The 24,986-nt window shown below is 38.3% G+C and overlaps 1 protein-coding gene across 1 annotated transcript in view; it reads right to left on the minus strand.

The window, feature by feature from the left end:
- Positions 1-2,847: 2,847 nt before the first annotated feature.
- The window catches only part of LOC135102325 (asparagine--tRNA ligase, cytoplasmic-like), a 28,581-nt gene continuing 6,442 nt past the window's right edge, over positions 2,848-24,986 (minus strand). The window contains exons 3-12 of the mRNA XM_064007370.1: positions 18,285-18,341; positions 17,362-17,566; positions 16,741-16,898; positions 16,035-16,193; positions 15,411-15,607; positions 14,428-14,569; positions 11,087-11,269; positions 10,763-10,894; positions 5,875-6,006; positions 2,848-3,206 (exon numbers count right to left, since the gene is read on the minus strand). Coding sequence (XP_063863440.1) covers positions 3,075-3,206; positions 5,875-6,006; positions 10,763-10,894; positions 11,087-11,269; positions 14,428-14,569; positions 15,411-15,607; positions 16,035-16,193; positions 16,741-16,898; positions 17,362-17,566; positions 18,285-18,341 — 1,497 coding nt within the window. The 3' untranslated portion in view covers positions 2,848-3,074. The remainder of the gene's footprint in view (positions 3,207-5,874; positions 6,007-10,762; positions 10,895-11,086; positions 11,270-14,427; positions 14,570-15,410; positions 15,608-16,034; positions 16,194-16,740; positions 16,899-17,361; positions 17,567-18,284; positions 18,342-24,986) is intronic.

The following is a 24,986-nucleotide window of genomic DNA, read 5'->3' on the forward strand; positions in this document are numbered from 1 at the left end:
GTACATGCTTATTCATGAAAAAAAATGAATAAATAAAATAAGATACAAGCTTACCTATATAGAAATAGATACGGGCTTACCTGTGCTATGCGCGCTTATTTGTGCATGCGCATGCTTATCCATACAGACAGATACATATATGTAGACATTGTACCTACTGAGTTATAAAGGAAGTAGAATTTACTTATGATTTAGTTTTGTATAACTATTACTTCCTCCGTAGTTTCTTTTAACCAATTTTAGTGAAAAATAATATATTATGTCAATTTACCGGAATTTTCTATTGGTATCTGAAAGTATTATTATTATTGTTATTATTATTGCTTATTGTTATTGTTATTATTTTCATTATTATTATTATTATTATATTATTATTATTATCATCATTATCATCATCATCATCATCACCATCATCACTTTTATTACTATTATATAATACAATAATAATAATAATAATAATAATAATAATAATAATAATAATAATAATAATAATAATAATAATTATAATAATAATAATAATGATAATAATAATAACAATAATAATAATCGCTTCAGCAATGGGATGAACAAAGATGTACCACACTTGCTTCATGCATGTAATCATTGCAAAAGGAGATGGCATTTTAAAATATTTCATTTTCTCTGCTTTTGAAAAACCACATTTTTTTAGGAGGGTCAGAATTAATGAGTGTGATCTTCTGAAATCCTGGAAATATAACAATAACCCAATAAAAAATAATCTTTCCTTTTCTTCATACCACCAGGCCAGAGAGAGAGAGAGAGAGAGAGAGAGAGAGAGAGAGAGAAACTTTAGAGAGGAGCAGAGAGTGAGTCAATTTCCCTCTGACAAGACAACAGGTGACTGACATTTGTTTGTGGTCCTCACTTCACCTGCCTGTCTGTTCAGTTCAAATGTGCCAGACAGTTCATATGTTGGCATTATAGGGATAATCATTTGCTATGATTAGTATCTTTGCTGGACTCTAAGCCATATATTTACAGTGAAGTAAGGGGACTCCATTCAACACTAATGCATAGAGAATTTGAGGTAAATATGTCTGTAAAAAAATAAAAGCAGTTTCGCCTCGTCTGATCAATTATCTCCTGATGCAGAACTCCACATATCATCTCTCATTATCTGTGCAGCATATATTTTTTTAAATGGAGTAATGGTTCATTAATGTGGTGATGAGACTTTAGTCACAACTAACAGACAAACAGATCAGTCTTATATACACTCTACACAACACTGATGATTGTACTAAACAAATTGTAAAGGGAGACAACAGTGTTTCAAAAGAAATGTGTGTTGTCCAAGCACTCATGTGATAAGGTCTGTCACCAAAGTCAATATATAGTTTCCACATATTTTATGCAAGTGCAGTCATAGGCAACACAAGAAGAAAAAGTTAATTTGAGTCATGATGTTCACAGCTGTAGTCTCAGGTGTCTACTAAACAACCATTTTAGACCAGTCTATAATGACAAGAAGGTGACCCCAACGAGTATTTATTTTCACTTCTCCACCTTATAATTTGAGTTCTATGGGCTACTGATGCTGCCAGGTGTTAACCATGCCATCTGTTACCTTTACAAAGGCTCTCATCATGAAGATGAAGCCAAAGAGAAGCATGGCACATTGTAAACTGAATAACAACAAAAGCACACATAAACCAAAGCCAATAATAACTATGACAAAGACCAAGCTGAACAACTGATTGGGTACACAAACCAAACTGAAGAGTAACTAACACAAACCAAACTAGTAAATGAAAACAGTAATTAATCCTTTTTAGAATGAATGATTATTTTGCCATTATATAATCCCACCAGCTTCAGGGCACTGAAATGTCAGGGTCTACATCAAAGACATTAAAATTCATAATGCATTCATTTGTTGTAATAAGGTATATGTTGAAGTCTATGAACCTGCAAGTAGCCTGTTGGTGTAGTATGTCAATTCGCAACTAAAAGGTCTTAGGTTCATAACCTAGGCTAGATGGAAACAAGGTTTTCATTTTTTTTTTCCATGCACATGGTTGTTTACCTATAATAAATAAGTGTTAGAAATAATTTTGAGTTGTGACAATGCTCTCTGCTTGCATCTAATGCTCTCTTTAATCTGTGCATCCATCTCATAAACCTCTCACATTAGATCCATTTGCCTCACCCATTCATTATTCCATTCTCTTTGTATGCCTAAATCATCAGAAAATTTCTTACTCAGTTTGAACGTCAACTTTTCTTGAACACCAACTTTCCTTCCTACTTTCTAATTTTCACTCACAGAAGTTCCTTGGATACCTCACTTTCATTACATTAAGAATCTTATGCTCCTGGTTCTGTGTTTCAGTCACATGCAATAGTGTTGGTATCACTTCTTAATACAACCTTAATTGTGCTTTATTGTATCAATAAATATGATTTGTAACTAAACATTTTCTATTCCTCCCTAAGACTATTCTTGTCACTTATTCTAAACTTTGCCTCTACATCTATTCTTTATTCTCATCAGCAATCTTACAGGAGTTTTTGTCCTTAAGCAACTTCATTCAAAACTGCACTCCTCATACTGCTTCCCCTTCTTTACTTCATTACTTTACACAACTCTCCATTTCCAAGTCAATTTTCACACACTATTCAAAGCTCCACTATCAGCTGATTCAGATTCCACTCCTCTACCAGCATTCAAACCTCTACCTAACTTTCTCCCCATTCATCACCCTTTACAAGACCATCCACATAAACACTGAACAACCAAGGAGACATCACACATCCCTGCTACAATCCCATTCAAGCAACAGTTAACACAGGTTTCTTCCAACTGTGTGAAATAATATACATACAAATTCATAAGAAATTTATTTTTTGTAATAAAGGATATTCTCAAGAACACTTGATACTCTATGTCTATTACCATAAATTAACAATTATAAAAGTTCATAATGCAGCTAAATGCTGTAATCACCCAGTACAGTTAAAATTATTGTTGTGGCATCAAACAAAGCAGTCAAATGAAATAGTCAAGGGATAGTTAGCCATTACCAACTCAGAAACTGAGAGACCCAAAGAATCTAAGGAGTGCAGCGACCTACAAATCTTGGATACAGAGTAGCTTCCCGGATGTGGTAGCGATTGGCCAGCCAGCAGAGGAACCTCTCAAGACCAAGGCCATATCCACCATGGGGTGTAGTACCATACAGCCGCTGGAATATAAAAAGTAACACCTTAATGAATGTAATCACTATTGTAATAGTAATGCAAATAATATGGATACAGGCTTGATAAAGAGGAAAGAGAAGGATGGTGAGTGAAACTTAGTGTATGTAGATTTTCTTTCTATAAATACAGAGAAAGTTCACAGACAAGACCAGTTAAGTTCCATTTGATATAGTCATACAATGCATTTTTGTATAACAAAACATGTAGGTAATAGTAAAACACTTGTTCAGTTCTTTGATCCCATCTAAATACTTTCACCTATCTCTATCAAAACATTCCGTTTTTGGTTGTTGAAGCACTTGGCCTCTATCAACACCTCTTTCACACTTGTAATCCTTTACCTTATCCTTAAATCTTCCAAGTAACCTTCCTCACCTATCAATACCTTCAACTTCACTCATATGCACCTTTTTTTACAAATGGGTTACTCTTCATCCTCTCAAAAGGACCATGCCATCTAAGTGTTTTTTTTTTCATTCATTCCACCACTCGACAATTTACATCATTCACATAGATGCTCCTACCACATCTCTTGTACACTCTTCTACTGCTCTCAGCCTCCCATCTTGTCACTCCACATGTCCCTCTCAGATAAATCATTTCCATAGCACTCTCTCAATTGTTGTGCCCTATTTCACAGGCAGGTCTCTAATCCACATCAATATTGGTAGAAGAATACCATTCTGTTACCACCAAGTGGGTGAAAGAAGTTGTTGTTGTGCAAGCGAGTCTGTTAATGAGAAAGGAAAGGACCTGGAGGTCAGGGCGAGGACCAAGATGAGGCCTAAGTCAGCAAATTCCTTGTGTGTTGATGTAAGGAGATGAAGGATGCTTGTTATGACATGAGGCTAAGATGAGTCCGGCCTTATCACCATCACTAATGGATAATGATGGACAGGGTAGAAACCCAGGCAGTAACTGAGGACAATAGGGACATTTTGCTGAGGACACTCGTGCAGGGAGGATGTGTGTTGCTGCTGAGACAGAAGTAGATAGACCTATTTAGAATACCTGTCAGAAAGGGCGTGCGTGTTACTTAATGATTACCCCAAGACTCAAACGCATTTTGATTGGATTCAATAAATGATTTGCCATCTGCTGGCGGTAATACATTCCTTAAACCTCTCTTTTCATCCATAGATATTTTCTCCTTTCTTAACTGTTATAAATGATCCTATGACCTGCCTACTTCTTCATAACTTGCTAATTTCACCCTCCAACTCACCATGCTTACCTAGCATTGTTTCCAGATACAACTCACTCTCCTCCTCCATTCCCTCTTCCCCCATTATCAACTCACCTTCCTACATGTGGCACACTCATCCTGTAAGATATCCCAAAGTCACACAACTCCATTTTTTTCTTCTCAAACACCATCACCTTACTTTTCTCAACATTCACCTTCAGTTTCCATCTCACACACACCCTATGGAAATAATCTATCACTCTCTAAAGTTGCCTTTCACTCCCTGCTAGTAAGGCAGTGTCATCAGCAAACAGACATGCTACTAGTTCATCCCACTCCATTCTGTTTCAGCAATGCACCATCATTTTCTACTTGAGGTTTCATCTCCCTTATAGACATTAATGATTATATAAGAGAGACATCACATATCCTTGCCTCATACTATCCAAGGTCTTCTTCCATCCTCACACTTGCACTTACATCCTCATAGAAAGCCTTGATTCCTTCCAACTGGCCTCCTGTAACCTAAATTTTAGGCACATCCCAAACAGCATTTCTATCCACCCTATCATATGCTTTCTCTATGTCCATGAACAGTGCATACAACTTTTCATCCTTTCTTAAGTATTCATCTATTATCATTCTGATTGCTAAAATCTGATCCGCCCAACCTTTTCCTTTCCTGAAGCCTTGTGTTCCTCACTGACCTTCACATCAGACACTGTAATTATTGTATAATAGTGAATCATAATAAAAAGGAACTTGAAAGAAGAAATAGCATATAAATACCCAAGACTGCTTGGGGGAATACTGGTGACTGTTGGTGGCTGCCACGGTAGCCACTCACTAACACCACACTACACTGGACAACCTTGCCTAAGAACATTTAGGGTCCTCTAATTATCATATTTCTAATAATTTTAGAATTGTCTAGGTGTTTATAATGTAGCAAGAATAGTAGAGGAAAATGTTTTTAGAGTGCAGGTTGTTACTGCTTTCAGTTACTGAGACACACACACACACACACACACAAAAAAAAAAAAAAAAAAAAAAAAAAAAAAAAAAAAAAAAAAAAAACATGGGGATGGTCAGCAACAAGTTTGCAGTGCCCCTCTATCTCCCTATGAGAATGACTGCAGCAGCAGAGGTCTACTGTCTACTACATTAATCACCTCATCCATAACTTCTTAATCAACCATTAACTTCCTCAGATTGGTTGGAGATACTTTTTGAAATGACTTCAAATATGTGCATATTTATGTACAAATATGTCTTTGGACTATCAGGATACAGCTGGTTTATAAGTGATAGATAATGTCTCTAGTTATGCAATTGGCTGATCAGCTTTATATCAGTCTACTTGCTAGTGGCTTGTCAAAAAAAAAAAATTTTAACAGGCTCAGCCATGACAATTAGTTATTGTTAAAACTAAAATAAATGTATTGTAAATAAATAAAGTAACTAACCTGGTCAGTGTACCAGTAATAGGGTTTTGGGTCAAGACCAGCTCCCTTGTATGCCTCCATGAGCTCTTGGTGATCATGCATCCTCATGGAGCCTCCAACAATCTCCCCAACATTAGGCATCAGAAGATCAACCTGCAGATTAATTGCATGAGTATCTGCAGAAAACAAGCATATGCAAATGCAAACCTATGCTATCCAGTGCATCATTACCATCTGGGATTCATGTGTTTTGGTACATGTTGAAATGAGTGGTGTAAAGGAGATGAATGAGAGGATGATAGATAGGGTGATCCTGGTGACTACTGATAACTGTGTGTAATCTGAATCAGTTACTGTTGCAGGTGATGATGCACTGATGACTGATTCAGAAGGACTGAGACAAGTGGTAAACGAATGTGAGTGTGTGTAATGTATAAAAAGAAATTTGAAAATTAATGAGGGTAAAAGTATGGCAAGAAAGTATATATGGATGGTAGATGCTAGGATGAATGTAATTTTTAAAGTTCAGACAACTTCAAATAATTTAGTCAAATAATTTGGTCATTTGAAAAGATATACTGTTAACTTTTCTAGGTCAAAAGTTGTTGTGGAAGAAGGAAAATATGTATATTTAGTTTAGTGGGAATGAAGAACTGAAGATGAGGGGATAGATTAAAAGACTTTAATTATAGGTTCCTTGGAATGGATGCTAGGGGAAGGTTGTACTGGTACTGACAGCACTGTATGGCAATGAAATACAAAACATGGCAGCAGGAGAGAGAATGAAATGAATATATTGGGGATAGTATGTAGAATGTATGGAGTTAGTAAGAAACAATGATACATGAAGAACTGGTGATCAAGAGTTGGCTGATCTAGCAATGAACGTGACCTCACTGAACGTTTCCCTTTGTGTCTCACAACACAAGGGGACAGTCACAGCCTGTCCTCTAAAGACAACTCTCTTCCTCCACACAAAACTACAAGCACCTAATAACACACACACCCTACACTCAAAAATTTCAAAATTATCATGGCGACTCCTACACCAGCCTCGGAGTCCCCATCTGGGGAGGGGACCATAAATGTCCCCAGGTCGGACTGCCTTTCTGTCAACGACCCTAAGTGTCTTGACACCCCCCCTCAACTTTTTCTTCATTAACTTCTGCAACATTCGCAGTCTAAGATCTAATTTTCAATCTGTAGAACACCATCTCTCCTCTTCTAAACCTCATCTTCTTTTCCTCACTGAAATTCAGGTGTCTGAGGCAACTGATAGTAGCCCCTTTTCTGTTCCCTCCTACTTTCTCTATCCTCATTTTCAATCCAAAGCTGGATGTTGCGTTTATGTACGCAATGACTTAACCTGCTCTCGTGCCCACGCTCTTGAATCTTCCGAGTTTTCCACCATCTGGCTATGACTACAGAGTCACTCTCAAACTAAATTTATCTGTGCTGTATACCTCTCACCTAACTCCTCTGACTATAAGAAATTCTTTGACTACTTAACTTCCAAAGTGGAGCACATTCTGACCCTCTTCCCTTTTGCAGAGATCTCCATTCTTGGAGACTTCAATGTTCACCACCAGCTTTGGCTTTCCTCTCCCTTCACTGACCATCCTGGTGAACTAGCCTTCGACTTTGCTATCCTCCATGACCTAGAGCAATTAGTACAACACCCTACTCGTATTCCTGACCGTCTTGGAGATATGCCCAACATTCTTGACCTTTTCCTGACCCCTAATCCTTCTACTTATGCTGCCACCCTTTCTTCTTTTTTCTTCTTCTTTCTTCTTGGGCTCCTCTGATCACAATCTCTTATCTGTATCTTGTCCTATCGGTCCATTCCCTCCTCAGGATCCCCTCAAGTGAAGGTGCTTCTAGCATTTTGCCTCTGCCAGTTGGGGGGACCTGAGGAGGTATTCTGCTGATTTCCCTTGGAATGACTACTGCTTCTGTGTCAGAGACCTGTCTTTGTGTGCTGAGCGCATAACAGAGGTGATAGTGTCTAGCATGGAGGCGTACATTCCTCACTCTTTTTCTCGACCTAAACCTTCCAAACCTTAGTTTAACACAGCTTGTTCTCATGCTATACATGATAGAGAGGTGGCCCACAAAAGGTACTTAAGCCTTCCATCACCAGAATCTCATGCACTTTATATTTCTGCCCGAAACCATGCCAAGTCTGTTCTCCACCTAGCCAAAAACTCCTTCATTAACAGAAAGTGTCAAAACCTTTCAAGATCTAACTCCCCTTGTGACTTCTGGCATCTAGCCAAAAATATCTCCAATAACTTTGCTTCTTCTTCTTTCCCTCCTTTATTTCAACCAGATGGTACCACTGCTATCACATCTATTTCTAAAGCTGAACTCTTCGCTCAAACCTTTGCTAAAAACCCAACCTTGGACAATTCTGGGCTTGTTCCTCCCTCTCCTCCACCCTCTGACTACTTCATGCTACCTATTAAAATTCTTCGCAATGATGTTTTCCATGCCCTTGCTGGCCTAAACCCTCAGAAGGCTTATGGACCTGATGGGATCCCTCCTATTGTTCTCCGAAACTGTGCCTCCGTGCTTGCACCTTGCCTAGTCAAACTCTTTCAGCTCTGTCTGTCAACATCTACTTTTCCTTCTTGCTGGAAGTTTGCCTACATTCAGCCTGTTCCTAAAAAGGATGACCGTTCTAATCCCTCAAACTACTGTCCTATTGCTTTAATTTCCTGCCTATCTAAAGTTTTTGAATCTACCCTCAACAGGAAGATTCTTAAACATCTATCACTTCACAACCTTCTATCTGATCGCCAGTATGGGTTTCGTCAAGGCAGCTCTACTGGTGATCTTCTGGCTTTCCTTACTGAGTCTTGGTCATCCTCTTTTAGAGATTTTGGTGAAACTTTTGCTGTTGCCTTGGACATATCTACAGCTTTTGATTGAGTCTGGCACAAAGCTTTGATTTCCAAACTACACTCCTATGGCTTCTATCCTTCTCTCTGTAACTTCATCTCAAGTTTCCTTTCTGACCGTTCTATTGCTGCTGTGGTAGACGGTCACTGTTCTTCTCCTAAATCTATTAACAGTGGTGTTCCTCAGGGTTCTGTCCTGTCACCCACTCTCTTCTTATTATTCATTAATGATCTTCTAAACCAAACTTCTTGTCCTATCCACTCCTACGCCGATGATACCACCCTGCACTTTTCCACGTCTTTTCATAGATGTCCAACCCTTCAGGAGGTAAACATTTCACACAGGGAAATAACAGAACACTTGACTTCTGATCTTTCTAAAATTTCTGATTGGGGCAGAGCAAACTTGTTATTGTTCAATGCCTCAAAAACTCAATCCCTCCATCTATCAACTCGACACAACCTTCCAGACAACTATCCCCTCTTCTTCAATGACACTCAACTGTCCCCCTCTTCTATACTGAACATCCTCGGTCTGTCCTTTACTCTTTACTTATAATCTGAACTGGAAACTTCACTTCTCATCTCTACCTAAACCAGCTTCTGTGAAGTTAGGCATTCTGAGACGTCTCCGTCAGTTTTTCTCACCCCCCAGCTGCTAACTCTGTACAAGGGCCTTATCCGTCCATGTATGGAGTATGCTTCACATGCCTGGGGGGGGTTCCACTCATAATGCTCTTCTAGACAGGGTGGAATCAAAAGCTTTTCATCTCATCAACTCCTCTCCTCTAACTGACTGTCTTCAGCTTCTCTCATCGCCGCAATGTTGCATCTCTAGCTGTCTTCTACCGCTATTTTCATCCTAACTGCATGCCTCCCCTCCTCCCGCGGCCTCACTGCACAAGACTTTCTTCTTTCTCTCACCCCTATTCTATCCACCTCTCTAATGCAATCGTTCATCCCTTTCTCTAGTAAACTCTGGAACTCCCTGCCTGCTTCTGTATTTCCACCTTCCTATGACTTGAATTCCTTCAAGAGGGAGGTTTCAAGACACCTATCCATCAGTTTTTGACTACTGCTTTGACCCTTTTATGGGACTGGCATTTCAGTGGGCATTTTTTTTTTACTGGATTTTTGTTGCCCTTGGCCAGTGTCCCTCCTACATAAAAAAAAAAAAAAAATTAAGTAGAGTGATAGGTGAAGACAGCTGGTTCTCATGTAAGAGTTAAAATTAAAACAGGAAAAAATGAATAAGCAAGAGGGATGTATATGATGCAGAAAATTGTTACATGTGAGAAAGATGAATGGCAAGCAGTTGAGAATACATACTAACTCAGATACAGTCCTGGAGCATCTAAATAAGTTTCATCTGCATCTGGCCTGATAAGCTGATCAGGTCAAATCCAGAAAAAGAATGGGTATATTATAGTGTAGGATGAGTAAACAATTCTAATTCACATTCCTGATGCAAAGGATGATTTACAACTCACTCTTGCCTCTGTGTTTGGTGAGGACTGGTCCTCCTACCTCAGAGACAGAGAGGCTAAGAAGTGGTTTGAACTTAGTTTTAATAAATGCTTGTGGATGTAATTGTAAGTGGAGTGTGTACAAGCAGGTGCCTTGTATGAGCTTGTATTCTCTGCAGGGCATGTTGGCCTTTTATACAAGACAAAATTTTAGATGAACTAACAGCATAAATTATTGTTTCCTGATCATTAATATAACATCATGCAATACAAGCTCATCAAGATATGTATATCATCACTTGTATATATAATCCTCATACAACACTTACTGCCTAGTATAGTATGGTAATGAGAATGATGATGATATTTGCCACTTCAACATAAAACAAACATCTTTTCTGATGTCAATCAATTCATCAAGAGAGAGAGAGAGAGAGAGAGAGAGAGAGAGAGAGAGAGAGAGAGAGAGAGAGAGAGAGAGAGAGAGAGAGAGAGAGAGAGAGAGAGAGAGAGAGAGAGAGAGAGAGTTAAAACACATACCGACTCTGTGAGGGAGTGGTCATCAGCACAGCGGGACATATAAAAAGCCTTGATGCCGGCTGGGAAAGAGTTCAGAAGAATGGGCTTGCCAATCTTGTCCGTCATTTTTCTCTCTGGCATTTCTGGGATGTCCTGGGAATAAAAATCCATTGTTAAATACAGGCAGACTTGTTTCTCCTTCACTGATCTTGTCTATGGGATTTTGGAAGCTGAGTACATTCAAATATCCTTGGTATCTTTGTATGAATGTGCAACTTTGTGTTACTGTTTAAGCTATCACTTCCAGAATATGTTTGGGTAAAATAAGCAATATACATTACTCACCTCACCAAACTCATAGAATGTTCCATCCTCCTTTGTAATGTCATGTTCTTTCAGGTACTTGATAGCATCTGCATAGGTCATTCTATAGAAGGGACGTGTTGGTGCCACAAACTCTGGGTGCAAGTCTTTCATGAGTTGACTTCCCACAGGATGTTTCATAACCCGGTCCACAACATCACACACCTGAAATGGTCATAGGCTGACTTGACTACTAATGCTAATCTCTCACCAGTTAAGTCCCATTCACACACTGGTGAATCTTGATAGCAACTCTGCTGTGACTTCATCAACGGCTACTATGCTGAGAATTGTGTTGGGACTCTCATGCTTGGTGAACATGGTGTGAACATGCTGCAAACGCACTGTGAATGAGCTGCTACTCCACTGTGAATGTGCTACGAATGCAGTGTGACTCATTGCTGCAGTATATATATATATATATATATATATATATATATATATATATATATATATATATATATATATATATATATATATATATATAAAGGAAATGTTTATAAGCCTTTTCATGTTTGTGTGAACTCTCCTTGTGTGCACACCATCAGGATGCGTTTATTGCACAATACTGCATCTAGTAATTTTAAAGTTTTATAACAATTTTTATCAAGTAATTACACCTCTGTAATGAAAGATCCCCTTCATCAGCACCTCTGCTTATACGCCCGCTACATTTACACGAAAAGTGCTCAGTACTGTCAGTTCATATTTTTCAGTCATGTTTTAATATGAGGAGGAAACACTGAAATCTTTCTTGTGAACTTTAAGAGCCATTCCACAAAACTCTTGACACATTAGGTTGTGTAACTTTGAAAGGAAATGAATAAAAGGTATAATTTAGTCAATAATCAAGTAAACATGCATTAATTAATCTTCTTGAATACTGCAAACTCTGTACTCTTTCGTCTGTAATGCATAAAACACATCTGCCACATCCTCTGTGTGGTGCAAATACAGATGCAGATATTTATTTCATCATAAATGCAGATGTCGATGTTTCATTTATCTGAACTGCAGATGTGGATGTTAAAAACTACACTGGTGTTCTGAGGATGTGGATACAGTCATCTGATACATCTCTAGAGAGTGTGTTTGGAGGGGAGGGGAGGGGAGGGGAGGGGAGGGGAGGGGAGGGAGAGAGAGAGAGAGAGAGAGAGAGAGAGAGAGAGAGAGAGAGAGAGAGAGAGAGAGAGAGAGAGAGAGAGAGAGAGAGAGAGAGAGAGAGAGAGAGAGAGAGAGAGAGAGAGAGAGAGAGAGAGAGAGAGAGATGCACAATCATCTTTGCAGGGAAGTATCAATCCAATGTCACCTGACCCTAGCACAAAGGTGTGAAAGGCATGTAGATGAGGTTGCTGCTATGGCGAATCAACAGCAACAGCAATGTGAATGTGGCAAATTTTCTGCAACACCAAATCTGTTGTGAAAGTGGTGACAGCACTGCAACAGTGCTCTGAAACCACTGCAGACGTGCTGCAACTCCCAGCTGTGGCAATTCCACTGCGAATGTTTAGAACAGTCCAAAACATTTCCCATTATCTGGCAAACGCATTGTGACTCAGCCCACTCTGGTGACCCTGCTGTGAGTCCATTGCAAACACATGGCAACTTCACTGCTAACTGGACACAGTAGAGTCGCAATGCATTTGCCATCCAAATTCACCAATGGGTGAATAGGGCTTTAACTTGCCCACTAAATCCTTTACATTATTCATTTACATATACTGTAAAGCTTTGTTATATGAAAGTTTTCATATATGAATTTGCTTATCTATGAATTGGAAAACCTAAATTTGTATAATGTAAACAAAAATCAAATTAAGTCAAATCCAAATCAGGTTATTCAATGTTTGTCCTTCCCATGCATCATAATGCAAAAATCTCCACTGTATACTGCCCTGTTTTTTCCATACTTAAAATTAGTACTAAATGAAGAACATTGCATTTTACAAAGTAACACAACAGTCCATTCCTACCAAGTGCATCAACTTTTCCTTGCTCCATGGGAATCCTTCAAACATCCAATAATCTCTTCATGCTGTCTTTCAACTCATATCCCGTTCATAGTCTTTCCCTTGGCCTTAAATCTTACACATTCAGTTACCAAATTCACAAATTTCTCTTCTTCCATCCTCTCAACAAAAGCAAATCCTTGCAACACCATGGTCTGATTGGCCATGACCTCTATCACCATTTCTCCTTCAATTCTGCCTCTTAGCTTTTTGTTAGTGGTACTGCCTCAATGCTGAGACTTCAGTGAAACTGTCTTACTAGGTTTATAAGCATGGTATGTTTCATCTAATTTCCTGAGTATGTGAAATTTCTTGAGTATGACTCCTAAAGTGGAACACATCCTAACTCACTTTTGGCATGTTGAAATCCCTATACTTAGATATTTCAAAATTCACCAACAGCTTTGGCAATCATAGCCTTTTACTAACCAATGGGTGAATAAGACTTCAGTTTTGCTATACAACACAACACAGATCCACTAATGTGAATTCCTTTTCTGAGAATGGCAATTTAGTGGACCTTCCCATCATTTCTTACATATTTGACTGCTATCCCTCAGTCAGTCAGTCACTCACTCACTCACTCACACACACACACACACACACACATATGTACAAATACAAGAAAAAATAAGAATAAATAAATAAATAAATAAATAAATAAATAAATAAATAAATAAATAAATAAATAGATAAATAAATGTAAATAAAAAATAAATAAAATGAAATAAAATAAAGTAAAATACTTTCCTAACATCATTCATGCTGAACATTATCTCTACATTTATTCCTCTACTCATAGCAGCATGTGACCTCAAATACTTAAATTAGTTTATGCTCTCAAGTAACATCATTCAAAACTACATTCATTCTCCTATAATCTAACTTAACCTCTTCATCAACTTTATTCATTACATTCACTTAATTTCCTTCTGCCACACTCTTTTGAATTCCTCTAGCAGCTGTCTCAATCTCTGCCCTAAAGCAGCATTCATACAGGCACAGTAAAATATGAAAACGTTATATAATTCTGTAACAAATGCAAGTAAACGAAGTGAATGTGATCAAAAGGAGAATGCCAAGGAAAATTGTCAATTGTTCTCTACACTGCCAATTTCAAAAATTCTAAAGTAATTGCAAATTTATGAAAGCTTGTGTCTATAAAATTTATCTTTAAGTCTGAACTTTGTTTTCCAGTATTTTCAGCAATTTTTCATATCCTTGTAAAATTCTACTTTAGGATTCCTTGTGAAAAACAAAACAACTGCAATACAGGATAAGACAATATAAAAAGTCAATTTGCTATTTCCTCACCAGATCCTCGATGCGATCAAGGAGATCGGAAAATTTAATGAAAGGACACTCGGCCTCAACATGGGTGTAGGAAGCAAGGTGGCGACGTGTCCTGGACTGTTCTGCTCTGTATGACTGTTCAATGCAGAACACATCACCAAAACTGAAAAGTGAAAAGAAAAAGATAACCAAATAAATAATAAGTAAATGAGAAAAAATAATAAATACAAAATACACAACCTGCCAACATTCTTCTTGAAGATAAGGTGCTAACTTCCATAACTCACAGGCATTCCTTCACATGTTGGCCCATAAGCCCCTGTAGAAGAGAACCAATCCTCATGAACCACACTGAGCCTGGGTCAGCTGCACATTATACCCATAACAGCCAACAGCTTCATAAATTTCATTATTTCACTCTCCCAATTATCAGTATCATTATTATTATTTTTTTTTTTTACTTTACAATGTTAAACATTGATACAAGAAATACACTGAATAACTATAACAATGGTATGAATAGTATCAATGACAGTGACTAATGGGTATTTTGATGGCTGATGTGTTGTACCAATTGGCAGCCTGTCCTCTCACATGAAGTTCTTAATTTACTAGATTAAGAAGAAAAAATAAGAGCTAATTTATACTGAGAAGTAACAGGCACAGTGTTCTGGTCAACTGCCATTGCTTTGTGTAATTTACCTTTTTACTTTTGTATGTCAAACAGGTGTATCTATACTAACAAAAATATCAACACCAAAGAGTCACTTGCTTCACATTCATAGTGTCAGGATATTTAATGCAGAGTTAGGGGAGGGGAGAGAGCAAGAGAGAGAGAGAGAGAGAGAGAGAGAGAGAGAGAGAGAGAGAGAGAGAGAGAGAGAGAGAGAGAGAGAGAGAGAGAGAGAGAGAGAGAGAGAGAGAGAGAGAGAGAGAGAGAGAGAGAGAGAGAGAGAGAGAGAGAGAGAGAATCATCAGGTATCCACTACAGCACAAATACAAACCTTGGAAGGCAAGTCTCTAGGTACAGTTGGCTGGACTGAGTCAGGTATGCTTTTTCTCCAAAGAAACTGAAATCAAAGAGTGTTGAGCCACCCTCACACTGTGTCTGTACCAGTGCGGGGGGAGAAACCCATTCATAGCCTCGATCAGTGTAGTGGTCCACAAACGCCTTCATCAAAATGGAACGCAGTCTTAATACCTGTAACAGTTTCAATAATGTTAAAACAATTTGTTATGTCTTGTAAGGGAAAAGGGATGAGATGTGGAGTAATGGAGAAGGTGAAACAGCAACTTGATTGGGTATGGTTGCCTGAGCCTAACAGTATGCATGAAAGTGAAATGACAAAAAAAAATTAAAAACATATTCAAAGTGTGAGAGAAGTCTCTGTGAAGTAGGAGAACAGTGTTGGAGTATGTGATAGATAAAAAGAAGTGACTGAGAAGACTGAGACATCTAAATATGAGGTGCATGGACATCTGCAAATAGAAACTTCTGCTCAGGTCACCACTTTCAAGAGTAGACTTTATTTACATTCTTATCTTTCCTCCTTATAAAGCAACACATGAGCAAAGCATTTTGATATTACATTATGTTTAATACCACTACCAATACACAATCTTCCTGCTTTACCTTGGAGCAGTTTTTCGCCTCTAAGCATAAGGTGGCGTTTGTCCAGCTGTACATCTGGGTTTGACAACTGGTTGATCTCTGCTTCTGCTCCTCCGGCAGGTGACCCACCCACCAACTCCCAGTAGTCTACCTGAAGCTCATGACCACCTGGTGCCTGACAAACAGATCACAAGTACATATATAAGTTGAGCATTTTCAAATCTGTAGCAAAGTCTATAAACAGACATCAGTCTGGAAGGCTCACATATGGGGAAGCTATGTATACTGTAGACATATGGCTGAAAGTCAGCAGTCAATTTATGGATGACTTTATTTGGTAGTACATACATTTTTCCTGCTGCCAGAAAAGGGTTAATACAAACAGAAGTTGTAGTGGTTGGATTTATTTATTTATTTATTATTTTTTTTTTTTGTGACATTTACATGTAGGCAAGAAAGCCTATGTTATGAGTAGGAGCTAGATTTGCCTATTGTGTGTGTGTGTGTGTGTGTGTGTGTGTGTGAGAGAGAGAGAGAGAGAGAGAGAGAGAGAGAGAGAGAGAGAGAGAGAGAGAGAGAGAGAGAGAGAGAGAGAGAGAGAGAGAGAGAGAGAGAGAGAGAGAGAGAGAGAGAGAGAGAGAGAGAAGAATGAGCAGGTGGAGATTTCTCCTATGGCCATCCCTTTGAGAGAAGCATAAATCAAACAGCCAAGAGACACCCACCTCCTTTCCTTCAGGCACCTCCTGCAGCAAGCCATACAGCACCACACTACTCTCTGTGTTGAGGATGACTGCTTCATAGGTCTGGCAGAGCCGGTCAGTCAACACACACTGCATGAAGCCAGTCCCATCGCGCAAGACAATAAACATCATGTTCTTGCCTGTACAGGAAATGAATGTGCTTGCATAATTCCAGCATTATCTCACCTTGTCTCAAACTTGAGCATTATCAAATACTCATTCTATTTCTCTTGAACATCTTGAAGAAGCTTCAAGTAAAGTTTACTTTACTTGAAGCTTACTGTATTACTATCACTCTTATTCATGCCACCTACTTTACATTCACTCCAAAGGAAATCATTGTTCTAATAGTGATAACAGATCCTCTGGCTGTTTGGAGTACTTGATAACAAGAAAACAGAAGTATTTTACAATAATCTCAAGATGACTCCTTACTTGTATGTCTCTCACTGAGTCCTACGCTTTTCATGTGTTTGTCTAGCTCACTCTTTGCTTGTTCACCAGTCTACCACTCTGACATCCTGTCTGTGTCTTTATTTACATGACTGTCTCTATTTCCCACTATCCTGTCTGTCTCTTTATGCCCTTCTCTCTCTCTCTCACCTTGCCTCCTTAGCCGATGGACCCAGCCAAACACCTTCACTCTCTGGTTGCGATGATCCTTACTGCTGCGGATCTTGATGCAGGTCGCAGCTGGCAGGCTCTTGTCCTCTGTTATGGTAATTTTCCTTGCCTCCTCTAGAGCCTTGGCTCTCTTCTCCTCATCCTCCTTCTCCTTCTGCAAGCGTGCCTCTAGTTTTTTGCATTCCTATAAGAGACAAGATTTAGCACTCTAAGGAACAAAAAAATTAGTCATATATGTCTTTCTGCCTGATAAAAATATGCCACCAAAGTTAAAAGTAATGAAGTTATCTAGATTAACTTTTCTGAAGATTCTGTAGATGCACTTCTGCTACATTCCAAAACAATGCACAAATAGTTACTCTAAGTAATGCTGCCTTAAGTTAAAGCTGTCTTTCTGCTCAAGCTCAACAAACTAATATAATTTGCATCTAAATCATCTATTTTCTGTAGTATGCATGGCCAATCTATTTACTTTGTCATCTATCTTGATACTAACAATGCCTCACATAAGAGACTTCAAGACAATGATCTAACTCCACATAAGATTTTGAAGTTTAAGAGCCATATACCTTTGTCATGCTACAATGGCAGGATAGTCAAATTAACTTAACTTGGCTTGAGTCATGATCACCTAAGCTCAATTACTAGTAAGTCATAATTCTTGAGTGTTGAGTCAGAGGTTCAATCCTCAGCCACTTCTTCTCATGCCTACACTTTTACATAGATTTCTCAATGTTTCAAAACATTTACTGGTCATTACAGTTTCTTTAGTTATATTTCTGGTTGTAAGAACAAACATAGAACAGTGATTGTGATGATGTGTCAACCTACATCAAGATATTCTAAGTATGTCAACCTATATCAAGATATTTGTAAGACACAACACATTTTATCACACTTACATCCTTCCATAGTTTTGTGAGCTTCTTCAACTGACTTTTTGCTATGACTGTGTACTTCTGAAATTATATAAATTAATTAGTTATATAAACACACAACTGAAAATATCTCATGAAGTTATTATGATGAATATTTGGTGTGATACTATACTACTCATGACACACAGCATTCATGGCTATTGAGTGCCTCATACTGACTCCTTTACAACAGTGATGCGCTTCTCAAGACAGATCCACATTAAAAAAACTATAACAAATGTAAGTTTCAACTATACACATTGAAAAATAAGCAATCTCTATCAGGCTGGGAATAGGTAGCAGTGTTCTTTCAACCCAACTGCCAAGTGTGCAGCCAGGAAGTATTGCCCCTATCATAAAATATATGTAGGTATATCTTGTGGTAAAGGTAAAAATGTGCAAATGCGCATAAACATATCATATATACTGTACATGTGTGTGTGTGTGTGTGTGTGTGTGTGTGTGTGTGTGTGTAATAAAACCTCACTATAATAATCCTGATATAGAATATCTGATATAACAAACCTAAATCTGATAAATAGGTATTACATTTAACACACTCTTGGTCATTATAAACAATGCTCATCACAATTGCAGTACAGGACATCCCTACTAGTAAAGACTAGATTTCATCATTATGGATGGCTGCAATAAGTACAAGGGAGATGAGTTGTTTGAGGTATGCTAATGGTTGGACTGTGGAGGAGAGCAGCAGTGGTTGTGGGGGTGCAGATGCATTTACACCCACAACTTGTTTCTTTATTCAGTTAATTTAATTCAAATAATCCCATGGTCAATGCAAACACACTAAATAAAATTCAATATCAATGAAGCTAGAAGCAGGAGAAGGGTTATGTGGCAACAGTCTCTACTGGCACAGCTGCTACTTCCCAGTCTGCACTGTGTTCCCATTAGTCTGTGCCTGCTTCAGTCTAGCCCAAAGCAGTGGGATATATGTAGCATCAAAACCCTTCACAGGTGCAGTGTTGGAGTGAGGGTGACATAGATACAGTAAACCTTAAGAGCGGAAGGAGGAAGGAGCCACGCATGAAGGAGATGGCAGCAGCAGGTAGAGGCAGTGCCAGACAATAACCACTCACAGGTTAGTGCTATACAGTCCATCCAGTCCAGACAATGACCACTCACAGGTTAGTGCTATACAATCCATCCAGTCCAGGATTCAACCTTGGATTTCTTGATCATGAGCCAACATGCTAGCCATTCAGATACATACAATACAATACAATACAATAATTACCAAAAGTCTTACTAGACAGGAATTTTATAATATTTTCTTAATACACACACACACACTAAAATGAGTTAGCAAAAAGTTTTCCATACAGTGAATCATAAAAATTAAAAGAGAAAGCAAAGTCGTTCGTGATCAAATATGCATCAATAAATAACAAAGTAAATAAACCAAAATTGTTGGTGGTCAAATTAACAATGCAAACTGACATGACCAACCACCTGAGCTGTAACCACATCTTGCTTGGTGAATACTGATGCCACACAGACATCATGTAATGGCTGGTACTTTACTGTCAGGCATCAGGTGAATGGTTCTGTGGCTACCCACAGTAAAACGCAAGAATGCTACACCATGAAGAAACGAAAAAACTTTGAATAACCTGAGGTAACCTGGCATGTGGCAACTTGAACTGACTGAGAATGCCGAGATCAGCAGTGGGGAAATCTTTTACTTCTGGCCCAAAACTTGCTATGTGGTTATACCAGCGTGCCAAGTGTGGATGGGACGGAAGGGTCAGGCCATTATGAGTGGGAGCCACATGTGCCAGCTGCCCATAAACCACTGAGTCAGCCTGGGAGGGTGTGTGGCCCCCTATGTAGCTGCACTGACCCAAGTGTTGGTCTAATGCCACCAAGGAAGGGGTGAGGTCTGTCTCTTGGATTACAGATCTTCCTCCCTCTCCCTCACCCTAAAAGAAAGGACCTTTCTAAGACAAACCATCCAAGAAAAATTGTCCTAGTACAAAAGCAGATACAGTGGAACCTCAGTTACCAAACACCTCCCTTTTTGAACAAAATTTTGAACTCATAATTGCTACAGTTACCATACCATAATTCAGTTCTCAAAGTGTGTATCTTCCTAGTTGTAATGTATTGTATTGTATTGTAGTGTGTATTTACCTAGTTGTGACATACAGGAGAGGAGCTAAGCTCATACTGTCCTGTCTCCGTAACTGTTTTTATCCAACTTTTCCTTAAAGTCATAAATATTTGTAGCACACACCACTTTCCCTTCCAGTCCACTCCATGCCTCTATGCTTCTATGAAGGAAGCTAAACTACTTTATGTCCCTTCTGCAGGTGGTTACTTTAAGTTTTCTTCCATGTCCTCTTGTTTCTCTTTCATTCATTAAAAGGAGATGTTCTCTATCTAGTTTTTCCATCCCACTCAGCAATCTCTACAATGCAATGAAGTCACCTCTCTCTCGTCTTTTTTCCAAGGTTGGGAGTTGCATTCTAGCTAGTCACTCCTCATATGACAAATCTTGCAATTCTGTTATCATCTTTGTTGCTGCTCTCTGCATTCCTTCCAACTTTCTTATGTGCTTTTTTCATGTGATGACCAAATTACTGTTGTGTATTCTAATCTTGGACGTATCATTGTGGTGGCTATTTTCCTCATCATTTCTATATCCAGATAAGCAAAGGCAACTCTTATGTTTCTTAGTAGGCTGAGAGTTTCATCTGTTATCTTGTTAATATGTTTTTCTGGTGATAAATTCTCTGAGAAAATCACTCCCAGATCTTTTTCTCTTGTTGTCTTATTGTTTCATTTCCCATCTTAAAGTTATAGCTACACCTTCAGTTACTTTTTCCAAATTCCATCTTTTTACACTTACCAGAGTTAAATTCCATTTGCCATCTGCTGCTCCACTCCCACACCTTGTCTATATTGCTTTGTAATTCTTCACAATCTTCCATTCCATTCCCTTCACTCTTCTCATAAGTTTTGCATCGTCAGAAAAAAGACTCACATAGTTGGATACATTCTCCACCATATCATTTATATACACCACAAACATTAACGGTGCCAACACTGACCCTTGGGGGACCCCATTTAATACTGAGCTCCACACTGATGTCTGGTCCCTAATTACTGTTCACATCTCTCTGTTTTTAAGAAAATCATCCATCTATTTCAGCATTTTTTCCATTTACACCACCTATCTTTTCCAGCTTCCACAGCAGTCTGTTATGCGGCACTTTATCAAAAGCTTTTCTTAAATCTAGATAAATACAGTCTGCCCAGCCATCTCTCTCTCTCCTGTATGATATCAATTGCTCTTGAATAATAGCATAATAAATTAGTGACACAAGATCTCCTTTTTCTAAAGCCAAATTGACAAGTGAGAATGTCCTTATCTTCCAAAAACTTGGTCCATTTGTTCTTTATTATCCTTTCACATATTCTTGCAACCACACTTGTCAGCAAAACCAGTCTATTATCTAGTGGGTCTTGTGTGTCTCCTCCTTTAAATATGGGTACGATGTTTGCCCTTTTCCAATCCTGTGGAACTATTCCTTCATTAATAGAGGTAAATATGATGGTATGTAATTTATCACTAAGCTGGTTACCGCATTCTTTAATTACTCATCCCGACTCTCCATCCAGTCCTGTGCCTTTCTCACTTCTAACGTTTTGATGATTTCATCAACTTCCTCTTTTGTTACTTGAAATTCCTCTATTTTTCCATTTTCAGGTGTCCACAATGGCCTTATAAATTCCTTTTCCTTTGTAAAAACTTCCTTAAAGTTCTTATTCATCACTTCTGCCATCTTTTTCGGGTTTTCATAAACCACTCTATCTACCATTAGCTTTCCTATACTCACTTTGCTTTTCAGTTTACCATTCACATATTTACAGAAGAATTTTGGCTCATGTTTATACCTGTCTATTATATCTTTTTCAAACTGTCTTTGTTCATCCCTCAGAATCTTCACATAATCATTCCTTACTTGTTTGTAATTATTCCACATGTTAATTCTTTTACTTTTCCTCCATTTTTTTCATATATCCTCTTTTGTCCTTCTTGCTGCTTCACATCTTTTATTAAACAACTCTTTTTTATCAGCTATTACTGTCTACTTTTAAGGCAAACTTTTTTTTCACCTTCTTTATATATTTTAAGAAATTCATCCCACTTCTCTGTAGCTCTGTAGCCTTATGGAATCTATCTCATCTCTCCTCTTGAAAAAACTTCACGTTATCAAAGTCTGCCTTACAATAGTTTAATCTCCCAGCATGGTGTTCTTCATTCCTTTGATTCTCTATTTCCTCATTTTTATTGAATTCTATGGTAGAGTGGTCACTTTTGGCTAACGGACACCCTATAAGAACATTCTCAATTCCTTCTGGTTCCTTACTAAATAACAGATCTAGTCTTGATGTTTCTCCATCTTTTCCAAACCTTGTATCTCCTTTTATCCATTGAGTTAATATTTTATCCATTGCCAGCTGTAATAATCAATTTCCCCAAGATGATTCTGTTCTCTCCGTGTGCCACTGTTCCCAACACACTTCCTTACAGTTAAAGTCTCCCAACATGATCAATTTACCACCACTTAGCACTTTCTCTGTCCAGTTCACTGTGTCTTTTATCATTATTTCATATTCTTCATTTGACCAGGCATTGGTTTTTGGTGGTATGTACATCACTATGTATTGCCTCTTTTTGCCTTGCGTATTTTCCACTCCAATTTTTATTGCCTCAGCTAATCTGTTGCCATATTCTATTTCAACCACCTTTAAGCTTTTCTTAACTAGAAATATCACTCCTCCTTTCTTATATGTTCTACTTCTTTTCCATAAATTATATTGATTTTGCCCAATGTTCTTTACCTCTAACTCATCATATAAATTTATTTCTGTGAAGCCCATTATATCTGGACTTTTCTCATCTAAATAAACATTTAATTCCTTTAACCCCGAGATGAGTCCATTAATGTTTGTATAAGCTACCTTCAAAATGCCCTTTTTTTTCCTTAGCTTGTTTCCCTGTTCTCCCTCCTGTTCAGGTACCACTTCCTCACTTTCATGTCCAGCACCCTCGAATAGAATACCTTCTGCTCTTCCGATCTCTCCTCATTTTTTTGCCTTTACTTCCTCCCTCATTTTAATTAGCTCTTTTCTTTCCTTTTCATTAAAGTCTCTTCTCAGCCATATGTTTTTTGTTACCTCATCTTTAGCTAATTTCCAGGCCCCTGTCAGAGCCTCCTCAGCTTTCTTCTGCGATTTAAATTTTATTCTTATGGGTCTGTGCCCTTCACCTGTAAATTTCCCAACTCTGTGGTATTCTTCCACTTCATCAACCAGACATCTTCCCTCCTCTTGTACCTTTCCCACCACTTTGTTTACTATCTCTTTCAGCTCTTTCTATCTTACTGCTTTGTTGATTTCCTTAATTTCCTTAACCCCAAAGACAATTATACATTTCTTTTTGTCAATTGTCTCTCTTACAAGAGACTCATTTGTCTTGATAACATTTACCACCTTTTGCGTTATTTTGGCCCCATTCAATTGTTCTTCTATTATTTTCTCAAAGTTTACTGCCTCTCCTTGTATGATCTCTTGGTCACTCATTTGTTTCTCCAACTTATCTACTTTCCTCTCAAACTTTACCTTATCTCCTTTGAGTTTTTTCCATGCATCTTGCCTTTCACTTAATTGCACTACAGTTTTGGCACTTCCTTCCACTTTCTTACTGCATTCCTTAATTCCTATCTCCAGAGCATTGCACTGATTTCTTATCTATGTTTTTGGCTCTCAATCCCTTCAGTCCTTTAATTTGGCTTACCTGGGTCTCTTCCATAGCTCTGAATCTCTCCATCAGTTTTTCCATGTCACTTTCCAGGGCCAACACTCTTCTTTCCCATAGTTTTGCGTATGTGTGTGTGTGTGTGTGTGTGTGTGTGTGTGTGTGTGTGTGTATGTGTGTGTGTGTGTGTGTGTGTGTGTGTGTGTGTTTATGTTAGAGAGCCACTAGCCAAGGACAACAAAATTTCTAATAAAAAGAATGGTCCACTTAATGCCAGTTCCCACAGAGATGTAAAAAAAGGATGTCTTGAAACCTCCCTCTTGAAAGAGTTAAAGTCATAGGAAGAAGGAAAGGGGGACTGGAGGAGACGACACTGAATGCCTAACTTCACAGGAGCTGCTTTAGCTAGAGATGAGACGTGAAGTTTCAGTTTAGATTATAAGTGAAGGACAGTCCAAGGATGATCAGTGAAGAAAAGGGGGACAGTTGAGTGTCAATCAGAAATTTTAAAGAGGCATTCTGTGGCTTCCCTGCATGAGGTGTTTAATTCCTAAAGGGTTGGACATCATTAAAAAGACATGGAAAAGTGTGTAGGAGTGGATAGTACAAGAAGTTTGGTTTAGAAGATCATTGATTAATAATAGGAAGAGAGTGGGTAACAGGACAGAACCCTAAGGAACATCAGTGTTAATAAATCTAGAAAAGCAGTGACCGTCTACCACAGCAGCAATAGAATGGTCTGAAAGGAAACTTGAGATGAAGTTACAGAGAGAAGGATAGAAGCCATAGGAGGGTAGTTTGGAAATCAAAGCTTTGTACCAGACTCTACCAAAAGCTTGGTATGTTTAAAGCAACAGCAAAAGTTTTACCAAAATCCCTAAGAGTGTGAATTTTGTCTT

The sequence above is a fragment of the Scylla paramamosain genome, chromosome 7 (genome assembly GCF_035594125.1).
Source record: "Scylla paramamosain isolate STU-SP2022 chromosome 7, ASM3559412v1, whole genome shotgun sequence".
Lineage (NCBI taxonomy): Eukaryota > Metazoa > Arthropoda > Malacostraca > Decapoda > Portunidae > Scylla > Scylla paramamosain.